General features: G+C 41.1%; 1 protein-coding gene across 2 annotated transcripts; it reads right to left on the bottom strand.

The window, feature by feature from the left end:
- Positions 1-693: 693 nt before the first annotated feature.
- Positions 694-4,316, bottom strand: LOC114492790 (E3 ubiquitin-protein ligase RNF4-like). 2 transcript variants are annotated; one of them, XM_036032777.1, is made up of 2 exons: positions 3,887-4,316; positions 694-1,983 (listed from the first exon to the last, which is right to left on the bottom strand). In XM_036032777.1, the coding sequence occupies exon 2, from the start codon at positions 1,716-1,718 to the stop codon at positions 1,149-1,151; it is 570 nt and encodes a 189-aa protein (XP_035888670.1). In that variant the 5' UTR covers positions 1,719-1,983; positions 3,887-4,316; the 3' UTR covers positions 694-1,148. The 2 variants fall into 2 exon arrangements, with proteins under 2 accessions (XP_035888670.1, XP_035888675.1); XM_036032782.1 differs by having other exon boundaries at positions 4,151-4,313.
- Positions 4,317-14,349: the final 10,033 nt, after the last annotated feature.

Raw genomic sequence — 14,349 nt, 5'->3', positions numbered from 1 at the left:
AGTAGACAGACATGATGCAGGGGTCGGCACTCCTCCACTGGTGAGACTCAGCCTCCATGGAAGAAAGCAACACTGCTACAACCATTGTAAGTGAGGAATAAGCTGCACTGCACATTTCATTCTGAAGGAAAAGGGGAGAGCACCATGGAAATCACACCCTCTCCAATTCCAAAGTACAAGCTGAATTCAGTGCTAAGTGATTCTCTGCAAAAGAAAAATGAGCTAGTATGTGTGTTTGCAGTGGAAAGAGGAGGTCTTCCCAAGGCCTGTGATGTAGCCAGGCCACTGAAGCAGCTGGGATAATGATACAGTGATGTGCTTGTTTAGAGAAGCATGCCAATTTGATCAGCAGACCATTGTGGTAGCAGGCAGGTACACCTGTAAAACCAAGGCGAAGGCAACCCCTCTCTGGCTTGGCAGGTCAGAGAGCACAGAACCACAACTGTAGGTTCCAATGTGCCTAGGCAACTCCCCACACTGGCCTTGAAAGCCACTAGTCCCAGCAGGACATGGTACATACCTGTGTTAATGCCCCACTCCATCCTGTTGGTTGGACAGGTAGTCAGAAAGGACTAACTTCCTTCCACTTCAATGGAATCAGAAAATCCAGAGAAACCCAGAGATAGCACCCTGCCTAGTCCATTAATTAAAATAAAGCTTCATTGCTCTAAACAAGACCCAGTATAACAGTTACTTAAGCAAGAATGAAGTTTATTTATCTTACATAAAAGTCCAAACTTATATTGTGGCTCTTGTTTGCAGAGTCGTCAGTCTCCCGGCTGCCTTCTGTCTACTTGCTCCTCCATCTTAGGATGTTGCTCTTATTTACATGATCCAAAATGCCCACATGTGGCCAGTTAAAAATTGATTACTATGAGAAAAGAAGGGAAAATTGTTTTGAGGACATCCACCATTCTCTGATTCACTGTAACAACAGAAGTCCAGCCCTGTAGCATGAAACCGAAGGAATCAAAAGGCAGTCTCATAGTTTGTGAAAAATAAAAGGGTTTTCCTACACTCCAGAAAGCAATTTTAAAAGCAGGCTTTTTGAGCTCAGAACATTGGATGCCAAAACTCCATAGTTTCTGGACAAGGACATGGAAAAATCCAGTCAGGGGGTTTGTCTGTCTTGAGCAGCACAACACAAATCATACGTAAATGCGATGGTACTGATGGCGGTCAATTTTTTTCAAACAAACCGGGCAATTTTTAGTATATTGAAGAAAAGTGCAGAGGCACCGACTACAGAAGATGTGGCCACATTCTGTAGAGTAAATGTGTTGTCTACTCATTTCGATCTCCAAGTACCCATCCATACAAATTCGGCACTGAATATAGCCAGGCAGTGTGCAACTTAAAGTTTCTTTTTCCAGGGCACTACGGTGAGCACTGTTGGTCACATTTACACCTCTGTTCCTCATCAACCCCTTCTTTTCACTGCTCTCTGCACAGATGCCAGTTTGGCTTTGGAATGACCTTCTGTTTCTACTTGGCCTCCTCCTTTCCTCAGTAATCACAACAGAGTCATGGTGAGTTAAGTCAATCACTGCAGGTTCTAGAGATTCAGAGGTGAGGTCGACCACTTCATCACTTTCTCCAACTTCAATCAGTTCTGCTCCCAAGATTATCTCAGCAGCTGGGCCTTCTTCCCCAGTTGTATAAAATTCTCCAGCTTCTCTGGAATTCATGGTGCTACTATCACATGTACTTGCATTCATCGTGCTCTTTGGATCCAGTCTTCAGAGCAATAAGTGACCTATGCCAACATTCACAGTGACTGTTAAAACCCTCCGTGTCTCACAGCTGTTGGTCAGTCACTCTCTGACTTACATAAGAATTTAGAGTCCAGATTTTTGAATATATCTGAACAGTGATTTTGGTTCCAGTCCTGTTTCCACCTCCACAATTGCTGTGCTCTCTTAGGGGTGAGGGGAGTGAATCTTCTAGGAGCCACTTATAAGACAACTCAATCTGAATTTTGAACTGAAAAATAAGATAAAAATTAAGCTTCAGTAATATTTAAAATAAGATTGGTAGTAGTATAAAATGTTTAGATATATAAAGAAAAATGCATAGTCAATTTTTTTGGATAGTTATGCATTTAAACAAAGCTTAAGCTTTGTGTCCATCCTCATTCTATGTCCTGATGGTAGAGAGAGAAGGAAAGCCCGAGGGGCACTTACATGAAGAGAAGTACACAATCATAAACACCAAGAAAGGTTTGCAACTTCATGCAAGATCCATTATGAGGGATTCCAGGAAATACTTTTTTACCAAGTAAATATGGAGAGGCCAAAACGCTCTATCCATATTTGAGTTCCTAATAGCAAATAAGAAATGAATTATTTAGTTCATGTAAAGGTTCATCTTGCCCAGGCTTTGCCTTCTAATAGAGACAGCAAGTGGAGTTTTGAAGAATTTTAGCACAGATTCTGTTCTAGGAAAGAGGGGATGGATTTGTCATACAGAGACTTGATTTGAGTAGACTCTCTGTGACTTTTGGGTATGTGACCTAGATGGTTAAAGTTCTCAAAACTTTATAAAAGTTCTATAAATTATTTTGTGATTTTAAAATAATGTATCATTAGTCATTAAGAAAATGCAAATCAAGGCCATAATGAGATACCATTTCACACCTCCTAGGATGGCAATAATAAAAAAGATAATAGCCCTGGCTGGTGTGGCTCAGTGGATAGAGTGCTAGCCTACAAACAAAAGGGTTGCCTGTTTGATTCCTAGTCAGGGCACATACCTGGGTTGTGGACCAGGTCCCCAGTTGGGTGTATGTGAAAGGTAATCACACATTGATGTTTCTCTCCCTTTCTTTCTCCCTCCCTCCCCCTCTCTCTAAAAATAAATAAATAAAATCTTTTTAAAAAGATAGTAAGCATTGGGGAAGATATAGAAAAGTTGGGACTCTCATATACTACTAGTGGGAATGTAAAATGGTGGGAACATAAAATGATGTGGCAGCTTTGGAAAACAGTTTTGTAGTTCCTCAAAAGGTTAAACATAGAGTTAGCAGATGACCCAGCAATTCCACTCCTATGTTTATACCCAGAATTGAAAACTTAGGTTCACATGGAAAGCTTGTACATGAATATTGATAATAGCATTCAAATTATTCATAATAATGAAAAGTGGAACAACCCAAATGCCCATTATCTAATGAATGGATAAACAAAATGTGGCATATCCATACAATGGAGAATTATTCAGCAATAAAAAGGAACAAAGTGATGATGATACTTGCTATAGTATGGATGACTTTTGAAAACTTCATATTGTGACAAGCCAATCACAAAGATCACATACTGTGTGACATTTATATGAAATGTCAATAATAGGCAAATCCATGAGGGGAAGTGGGAGTGACTGCTAACGGGTACAGGGTCTCTTTGGGGAGAGATGTAAATGTTCTCAAATTAAGGCGATGATTATACAACACTGTGAATATACTAAAACCCACTGAATTATATACTTTAAATAGGCAAGTTATATGGTTTGTGAACTATATCTCAATCAGGCTTTACCAAAACAAACACATAAGCTGCCATAGAAATGTTACACAAAACAGCTGACACGATCTGGATTTACACACAAGCCTTAGAACCTGGTTGGCACTCGAGAGGAAAATGGGGTGAGCCCAGAAGAGAGTGCAGTGCTGAGCGCTTCATCAGATGTGCTGACCTACTTACGGAAGCAATACTTTTCTTAGATTCCACAGACACTTGCCTTGTGTCAGATCCTCACACCGCCATTTACAAATTCGCCTTTCGCAACCTGCGGGCCTCTCCCTCTTCGCGATGAGCCCAAGGAAAGCGCACCATCCGGGATGAGGCTGGGCAGCCCAGAAAGCAGTGCCCCCACCCGAAACCCGACTCACGCATCCAGTTACTCACCAATGTCCTGCTCCGCTTCACCGTGCCCAGATAGCTATCCAGAGATGATGGAGCAGGAAGCGTGTGCTCAAGTTGCACATCGTTCGGGGATCTCCGCGGCTTCCCGGTCCAGTCCCAACAGCTGACCACGCTGAACCAGGGTGCCTGGCTTCACTAGGCAGGGAAGGCTGACTGGAGTCACAGAGCCAGGGAGAGCCAGTAAATAGAAGGAAGCAGAGGGAGAGGACAGCCCAGCAGGCGGTACGCACCTCCAATGCACCCAGGCTGGCGGTGGCGCCCTGAGAAAAAGAGTCCAAGTGACAAGCTGAGGAGTCACAGCACCTATTCCCGCCAACTGGGTAGCAGAAAGTACTGGGGTTTTCCCCGTTTTTAACCGCTTTTTGCTTTTCAACAGCCCAATCAAATCCCTAGCCCGGAGTGGTTCGTCACTGGTTTCTGGGCAAAAAGTGCTGTTCCAGGATACAAAGGGGATTTCCCGTCCGTAGTTTCCTGTTTGTCCGAGGTGTCATGCTTTCTGAGAAACCGGGAGGGCGGGGTTGTTGTGTTTTTTTTCTTCTTCCCTTTCACCCTAGTCATTAAATTCATTATTATTATTTTAATCCTCACCCAAGGATATGCTTATTGATTTTTAGAGAGAGGAGGCTGCGGATAGGGGGTGGGGAGGTGAGAGAGAAACATGGATCAGTTACAGGATGGACCCCGCAACTGTGCCCTGGGAGGATGGAACCCTGCGACCTTTTGGTGCACAGGAGGATGCTCCCTCCAACCAACAGAGCCACCCAGCCATGTGTTCTGGTGATTACATCAGTAACTCCCCACTCTAGAAAAGTGGTTCTCAATGAAGGCAGTATGTGTCTCAAAGAAGTTTTGTAAATTAATAGGGCTATTTTGGATTGTTCCAATAATGGGGTTACTACAAGTACTTAGGGGCTGAGGGACAGGAATCCCAATTTACACACACACACACATACAAAATGTATGAAAAATTTGCTTATAATCTGGGCTTTATAGTCACATGAAAAAAACATGTTTTATTGTTCAATTATTTAAATTTATTTCTTGAATATTTATTGACCATCTACTATGACAGGCCTATACACACAGAATTTTCCAGGGATGCAAGTACAAGGCAGCTCAAAGGAAGATGTATTTTTTAGTTTTTTTTTGTTTGTTTTTCAAATTTCACCTAGAGATTTTCACCATTTCAGAGAATCACACCACAATCAGCCTTCAGTGTCATAGTTTAGGCTGTAACAGAAAACAAAAAGCATTTATTTGAGCAAAGGATTCCAATACACTAGACACAGATTCAGGTAGCAATTCAAACTGCACTCTGGAGAGAACAAAGAAAGGTAGGATTCATAAAGGCAAAAAACACAAAATGCAAATGAAGTCTTGCTGGCTAGCTTAACAATGATTGGTTAGTTCCAGTACACAAATGACAGAGGCAAAAACTACAAGAAAGGAGGTAAAGTCCATGTGTGTCTGTTTGACAGTTGTTCCAGTATATTTATGGCTTGCTAACCTAAAAAAAAAAAATAAAAGGCTTTTCACAATAAGAGGCAACAAGCATTTATTTCAGATAAAATAAATAATGGAATAAAAGAATAGTCAGTAGCCACTGATTCAGGCAGAAACCCAAACAGTGTTAGATTAAGAGACAACAGCAATGGTTATTGATGAGAAAGGGAAGAGGAATGATTACATTGATAGAAGGAAGGCATTTCTATTGGTGCAGCTAATGTAGTGATGTCAATTTTAAACGTTTTTATTTTCAGTCCCATAATCATTAGCCCTATAGTCATAAATATCTACTTTCTTTTTTATATTAAGATATTTTTTAATATATTTTATTGATTATGCTATTACAGTTGTCCCATTTCCCCCTTCACTCCCCTCCACCCTGTGCCCCCTCTCCCACCCACATTCCCCCCCTTTAGTCCATGTCCATGTGTCATACTTATGAGTTCTTTAGCTTCTACATTTCCCGTACTATTCTTGCCCTCCCCCTATCTATTTTCAACCTACATTCTATGTTACTTATTCCTCTATACCTTTTCCCCCTCTCTCCTCCTCCCACCCCTACTGCTAGCCCCTCCTTGTGCCCTCTATTTCTGTGGTTCTGTTCCTATTCTAGTTGTTTGCTTAGTTTCTTTTGGTTTTGCTTTAGGTGTGGTTGTTAATAATTGTGAGTTTGCTGTCCTTTTACTATACATGTCTTTTCTTTATCTTCTTTTCTTAGATAAGTCCCTTTAGCATTTCATAAAGTAAGGGCTTGGTGATGATGAACTCCTTTAATTTGACCTTATCTGAAAAGCACTTTATCTTCTCTTCCATTCTAAATGACAGCTTTGCTGGATAGAGCAATCTGGGATGTAGGTCCTTGTCTTTCATGACTTGGAATATTTCTTTCCAGCCCCTTCTTGCCTGTAAGGTCTCTTTGGAGAAATCAGCTGATAGTCTGATGGGAACTCCTTTGTAGATTACTGTCCCCTTATCTCTTGCTGCTTCTAGGATTCTCTCCTTCGTTTTTACCTTGGCTAATGTAATTATGATGTGCCTTGGTGTGTTTCTTCTTGGGTCCAACTTCTTTGGGGCTCTCTGCGCTCCTTGGATTTCTTGGAAGACTGTTCCCTTTGCCAGTTTGGGGAAGTTCTCCTTTATTATTTGTTCAAATAACTTTTCCACTTGTTGGTCCTCCCCTTCTGGTACCCCTATAATTCGGATGTTGGAACGTTTAAAGGTGTCCTCAATGGTCTTAAGCTTTTCTTCGATTTTTTGAATTCTTATTTCATCATGCTCTCCTGCTTGGTTGATTCTATCTTCCTTCTGGTCCACTGTGTTGTTTTGAGACTCAGATTCCTTCCTTTCATAATTGGCTCTCCTCCGTATGTCTTCCTGCATCCCTTTTATGGTAATCTGCATTTTTTCATGTAATTTGGATCCAAAATCAACCAGTTCCGTGAGCTTCCTGATCACCAGTGTCTTGAACTGTGCATCTGATAGATTGGCGATTTCTTAGTCACTCAAAAGGATGAGTCCTGGGGACTGATCTGTTCTGCTGGAAACATATCTTATGTCTTTCCCTATCTCTCCTATTATTTTACTTATTTATTTATTTTTTCTCCGGTCTGGTCGCTCTTGTTACGGTGGGGGGCAGAGCCTTAGGTGTTCACCAGGGCTGGGCACCCCAGTCGCTAGCTTGTGACGTTATATGTGGGGGCAGGGGCGGGAGCGGGGACAGGAGGGATCAATGGCGACCCTTCCGTTCTCCTGGAGTCAGACACTTCCCTGGGCTTCTGGGCCGTGAGCTCTGCCCTGGTCCACAATCGCTGCCCCACTGATTCCCCCAGCCGCTGCTTGCATACTCAGGGATCACCGCTACACCGCTGCGCTCTTGCGTCCCGGATTGCTGTCACCGACGATTTTGCGCCAAATTTCCCCCGACCTACGCGCGCCTGCGACCCACGCCAGCCCCGCACTCGCTCGCTCAGCTCGTAGTCCCCTACCAGTCTGGATGTACGGGTCTACTTCAACTTCTTGGCTGTCCGACTTCCATTTAGATAAATCCTCTGACAGTTCTGATATTATGACTGCAAATCATTGTTGTAAATTATTGTGGTCAATATCTACTTTCTTGTTATCCTTGCAAACAGTTTTTTGGGACACAATGTTGCTTTATTTATTTATTTATTTATTTATTCCGTTTTATTTTTCCACTATCAGTTCACAGAGATCCAGAACCAGTGCAAGCATCTGGGCACTTCTTTATACCAGCCAGTGCAGCCAGGCTATAACACTGAGGTACTAAATTGCTTGGCTTTCATAATCAAATTAGTAAAGGGGGCATAATGAGACAGTTTTTATAAAAAGGAGGTGTTGGGAAAAAGAGGAGGTGTAGGTGTTGGATCTCATCAGAGCTGAAACCTCTGATCTACACTGGAGTCCTGGGGACTGTGCCCAACTCAGCCTACCAAGCCTGACCTTGAGTACTGACTCCTTATCCTTAGACATACAGCAGATAAGTCTCTAATACACAGGTCACTTGCTTACTGTGCAGTTAGTGGTTAAGAACTCTTCATTTTATAGATAAAGAAACTGAAACTAGGAAAGGTCAAAAGATTTGAAAAAGAATGAACTGTGACAGAGGCAACACTAGAAGCTCCTGAAAATGCAGTTAGACTTGGTGAATTCTTTGAGCAAAACCATTTCCAGAAATCCCGTGACTGCTAGAGGAGAGCTCTGCTTATAGACTTACCTCTTTGGAAGAACTGTCCAGAGTGAGGACCATCTTTAACCTAAAGCTATTTAGGGAAAGGAAATCCACCACAGTATTTTTGATTGGTCGGTTGGTTTTGTTTGTTTGTTTTTCTTTGTTTGTTTGTTTGTTTTTTCACCAGCTAAATGCCAAGAAATTTCGCCTTATATCTCTTTGCTGTGGTTTTAGATAATTTTATGTTCTAGAAATCTGTGAAAATGAGCAACCACTGGAAGTAAAACAGTTACCTACAGCTTTACATTTTATAGTGCCCTTCTTATCATTTTCCCCTTGTCAGAACATCACTGGAACTGTGCCTGGCACAGAACAGACATTCCATATTTGTTGAACAAATGATTAAGTGAATAAATAAATGAACTTTATGATGTAGGAATAATGATACCATTTTATGGATATAGTGATGAAGAGTCGAGCCAGGAATACATGAATTTTCCTATTCCTTTTTGGGAATTAGGATTCAAATTCAGGTCTGAGTTCAATGGCATTAACACTTCAATGCTAGCTCCTTAGAAACTTTGAACTTTTAATTGAAGCTTGGGATGGCATGTGTTGTGGGCTTAGCAGAGGATGTTAACAGGAAACTCGCAGTAGCAGACCAATGCCCCTCCCTGACTCTATGAGCCCATCCCCAGCTTTTTCATATTTTGCTGCCAACAACTAGCACCTGCACATTATCCCTAGTCCTGCAGATTAATTTTGGACACTGAAGTAAGCTGGAAGCACCCAGGAGTTTTCTGATTCACGCCACTTCACACTGCTGGACAGCCTGTAGCTTCAGACAGGAAAACCCAGCTCCTTTGCTTTGGGGCAGAACAAACTCTGAGATTTGTTCTTTGTTCTAGAGTTCCCCATAGGAACAGGCTGAGTGTGGAACTACTTCTGAAATCACACCCTCACTTAGCTCCTACCCATTTCCTACTCTTTACCCCCTACTCCTTTGTTGGTTTCTCCTGAGAGCCCTTTCTCAGTAAGTGACTTGCATCCAAACCCCTGGCTCAAGGTCTGCTTTTGTAAGAACTAGACCTAAGACACTCACTGACTCTTCCAGTAATGAAAATAGCATGAACACTTGAAGTCAGCTGCAGCTACCAGTACATAGAAAACCACTTCAAATAGCACCATGTTTTTTTGTGCCGGCAAGAGTCCTCTCTGTGTTTTTCTAAGTGAAAACAGTAAAGAGGAAGTGGCCCATGGGGGAGGGGAAGCCTGCCACATCACTCTGGCCTACAGTTGAGCCTGTGTGCTGTAGAGATATAAATATGTCTTCATTTTCATAGACTTTGTAATTATCTATGTTGTGGAAGACCAAAGAAGACAAATAACTGCATCCAACTAATGAGAGAAGATGTATAGAATTTAGTGCATAGTAAGTACTTGATACTAATGTTGTAGCTCTCCAAAGTATCAGAATAATTTTTAATCCATAAAGTTTCCAGTCAAGGTAGTCACAGATACTTTATTTATTTTAAGATATCTAGGATCTCAATGTTAGTCTTCATTTTTTTTCCCTAAAAGCCCAGGGTCCATGGAGAGACAAGGCTAATTTTTGCTCCTAAAATCTTAAAGGCTACATCACAAACGAAATGTTTATTTTATGAAAGAAAGACTTTGAGTTTTACCTCAAGAATTTACAATATATAAAAGGCAAGTAAAAAGCAACAGCCCACAAGACTGGGAGAGTGATTGTTGACAAAAACTAGAGAAAAACATTTGCCAGTACTTTATATTGTTTCTATTTATCCCATGTTTTCCTTAGAGATGGTGAAAAAATGATATATAAAAATTATTTAAAAGTATTTTAAATAAATATGATGATAACAATAACAGTTTTACACATAGAATAAACAAAAATCTGAGGAGCTAAACACACCCAAATGAACATGATAAGTGATCATCTCTGGGTGGTGGGATTACCAAATTTTCCTTTCTGCCTAAACTTCCTATTTTAAAGAATAATGAACATAAAAGTTATAATACTTCAAATCATAGAAGTATGCAGAATAATATTGTTAAATGTCTGCTTTTATCTTTCTCCTGCCATCGTAGCCCCTGTGCCGAAGTAAACATTAAGAGGTTGTTGTATATATTTCTGAAACTTTTTCCTGTGGGTTTATGTGCTAAGAGAGATTGGGGGCGGGGACTAAAAGGACTAATACAGTTTGTTCAGAAGTAGCACCTCAGTTTAGAGTGCCAGAGATAGGAAAACGTTAATGCTCTGATAGGATGAGCAGGATGTCTGTCACTGCTGCCAACAGTTGAGTGCCACTCTTGAGGAATATTATACACAGACCACTAAGTTATAATCACAGTCTCATCTCTTGATGTTTTCCTTGGAGGTCCTTGGGACAACAGAGCAGTTTCAAGTTAAAACTGCTGAATTCAGAACAAATATAAAGGACACATGGACAAAAACTGGCAGGGGGTGGGTAATGGGAGGGAAGTGGGGAGAGATAGGTGGGTGGGCTGGAATGGGAGTAAAAGGCAGAAAACTGTACTTGAACAATGATTAAAATTTAAAAACAACTGCTGAATTCTAACTCACATTTCTGGGTTGTTGTTGTTGTTGTTGTTTCACTCTCCCTTCCAGATGCATTTTTCCCCTTTACCTTGGTGAACTGGCCTAAGCCATCACACCCTCCTTACAGCTTTTTCTCACTATCCCTTCCTTTGGCCATTTAAATATGGGGTCCTCTCAGGCTATCCTTAAAGGTCTAGAACCTGCATCAAAACATATGCTGTCAATATGCTGGGAATCAGCATCAGGAGAGCCCAACTTGCTTGTGGGTAGCAGAGGAAGTGACTGAAAGCAGGGCAAGAGCTGAGCAAGCAGCATTGTTCCCTCTCAGACCCCTCCCCCACATACAGGGCCACAACAGAGCAGAGTGGGTTGCTCCACCCTGGTGAATACCTAGGGCTCTGCCCCTGACTACATAATAGGCAGCGAAGACAAAAAAAAATATGGCCTAAATGAAAGAACTGATCAAAACCACAGAAAAAGAACTGTGAACTGATCAAAACCACAGGAAAAGAACTCCTCAAGTGAAGAGGAGATAGCCAACCTATAAGATGCAGAGTTCAAAATGCTGGTGATCAGGATGCTCACAGAAATGACTGAGTACAGGCACAAAACAGAGGCAGAAGTGAAGGCTATGCAAAGTGAAATAAAGGAAAATATAGAGGGAACCAACAGTGAAGAGAAGGATACTGGGACTCACATCAATGATTTGGAGCAGGAGGAACAAATAAACATTCAACGAGAACAGAATGAAGAAACAAGAATTTAAAAAAATGAGGAGAAGCTTAGGAACATCTGGGAGAACTTTAAATTTTTTAACATCTGAATCATAGGGGTGCCAGGAAAAGAAGAGGAAGAGCAAGAAATTGAAACTTATTTGAAAAAATAATGAAGGAAAACTTCCCCAGTCTGGCAAAGGAAATAGACTTCCAGGAAGTCCAGGAAGCTCAGAGAATCCTTAAGAAGTTGGACCCAAGGAGGAACACACCAAGACACATCATAATTAAATTACCCAAGATTAAAGATAAGGAGACAGCTACCTACAGAGGAGTTCCCATGAGACTATCAGCTGATTTCTCAAAAGAAACCTTACAGGCAAGAAGGAGCTGGAAAGAAGTATCCCAAGTCATGAAAGGCAAGGACCTATATCCAAGATTACCCTATCCAGCAAAGCTATCATTTAGAATAGAAGGGCAGATAAAGTGCTTCCCAGATGAGGTCAAGTTAAAAGAGTTCATCGTACAAAGCCCTTATTATATGAAATGTTAAAGGGACTTGCCTAAGAAAAAGAAGATCAAAAGTATGAACAGTAAAATGACAACAAACTCACAACTGTCAACAACTGAACCTAAATAAAGACAAACTAAGCAAGCAACTAGAACAGGAACAGAATCACAGAAATGGAGATCACATGGACAGTTATCAGCAGGGTGGTATAGTGAGGAGAATGAGGGAAAAGGTACAGGGAATAAGAAGCATAATTGGTAGTTACAAAATAGACAGGGGGAGGTTAAGAATAGTACAGGAAATGGAGAAGCCAAAGAACTTGCATGTTTGACTCACGGACATGAACTAAGTGGGAGAATGCTGGTGGGAGGGGGGCAGGGTGGAGGGGTATAAAGAGAAGGAAAAAAATGGGACAACTGTAATACCATAATCAATAAAATATACTTTAAAAAATACTGTGAAAACTTATGTCCATACAAAAAACATGCATATGATATTTGTATCAGCTTTATTCATAACTGACAAAATTTGGAACCAGTATGCTCTTTATTAAGTGAATGGATAAATAGCCTATGGTACATCCAGACAATGGGATGTTATTTAATGCTAAAAAGAAATGTGCTACTAAGTCATGAAAAGACATGAGTGAATCATGAATACATATTACTAAGTAAAAGAGGCCAATCTGAAAAGGCTACCTACTATATGAGTCCAGTTATGACATTCTGGATAAGGCAAAACTATGATGGTAACAAGATCAGGGGTGGCCACAAGTCGTTGGGGTTGAGGAGTAGGTAGGAGGAATGAACATTGGGAGCACAGAGGTTATAATATCATAATGATGAATACATGTAATTTATACTTTTGTCCAAACCTATCAAAGGTACAACACACCAAGAGTGAAACATAATGTAAAGTATGACTTTGGTGATACTGATGTGTCATCAGTTGCAACAGATGTGCCCCTCTGGTTGGGGATGTTGATAATGCGGGAGGCTGTGATAGGTAGGGGTAGGGAATGTATGGGAAATCTCTACATTTTCCTCTAAATTTTGCTGTGAACCTAAAACTGCTTTAAAACACAAGGTCTTAATTTAAAAATAACAATACTGTTGTCTGGCTGTGCTCCCTACATAGAGACTGCAATTTGGCCCTCTGGATTGGAGCTGAGAGCTGGAGTTTTTAAATAGACTAACTTTGAGAGCTACTATTTGTTAATAAGTTCCACAGGTCATTCTAATGTGAATCCAGGATAAAGAGTTATTGATACAGAGATCTGATTAAGATAACTCAGACAAATGGGGAGAAGTAGGGAAGGGCTGTAGGAGGAGTTTGCCAGGGCAACTGTGGGCAGTCTAGGACAGGATTGGCTGAGAAGCTGGATACCTCTGGAAATAAAAAGAGGGCTGGCTCTCTGGCTCCAGAGCTGGTTCTCTCGGGCTCTCTCTTGGGCTTTCTCTCAGGCTTTTCTTCCTCGAGGATGCCTGGATAATTGTGCTGCAGCTCCCTGCATTTTCCCATGGATGGTATCTTGGATGGGAAGGAACTCCAGGCATGGCCTAGGATCAGGCTAGCCTGTAAGAGGGTGGCAGGTTTATTCTTTTGGTGTTTTAGAGGGAACAAGCTCTGAGGCAGAAGCCTGCCATTTCCAAAATTTTGTAGTTTTTGTATATTATGTTTTTAGTTTGTAAACTAACACTATAGAAACAAAGTAACTAAAAACTGAGAGGAAAAAAGGAGAACTCAGGTGGTAGAGTTTAGCTTTAATTTGTAGGCTTAAGTGATTAAAGCTGTGACTTGATAGGCTTAAGTAACAGCTTTTGAATAAAGACTTCTTTCCTTTATCACCAGACTTGTGCCTCTGGAATTTTTGCTTAGAAGGCAGTGGTGGGCAGCAAAACCCTAAGTACTGTTCCGTAACATTACTGATCTAAGTCACCCCTCAATCTTCTCAGCTAAGTTACTCTGAATCTTTCCCCCCAGGTACCTTGGTTCTGTTGTTCGAAATTATCCACACCTGTCGTACTTCTATACTTGTCATAATTTGCCCCACAGCCTGAAAACTCCAGGCCCCACTCACCAATAGGGAGAACCACTACCCACCAAGTCTCAGCTCGAGCATATGGCTTCCCTAACGCCTACCTAAGATTTTTTTGTTGTTCCCTGAACACATTTTCCTATCACCTAGTTCTTTGGACTTACCTGTGCTATACTCTTTAACAGGGTCATTTTAATTGTTTGAGTATATGTCTGCCACTCCACTAAACTGAACAATTTGAGAGCAATGCTATGTTTTACTCATTTTGTCAATATCTAAACACTAGCTAACTGAATCTCTTGGTCAAATAAACAAATGCACAAAATGGGTCATCATGTACAAACTATGCCTTGACATATAAAATTGAGTATTTTTCATTCACAGTTTA

The sequence above is a fragment of the Phyllostomus discolor genome, chromosome 1, assembly GCF_004126475.2.
Source record: "Phyllostomus discolor isolate MPI-MPIP mPhyDis1 chromosome 1, mPhyDis1.pri.v3, whole genome shotgun sequence".
Classification (NCBI taxonomy): Eukaryota; Metazoa; Chordata; class Mammalia; order Chiroptera; family Phyllostomidae; genus Phyllostomus; species Phyllostomus discolor.
Note: the sequence above shows the minus strand (reverse complement) of the source record. Positions and strands in the feature narration are given on the sequence as shown.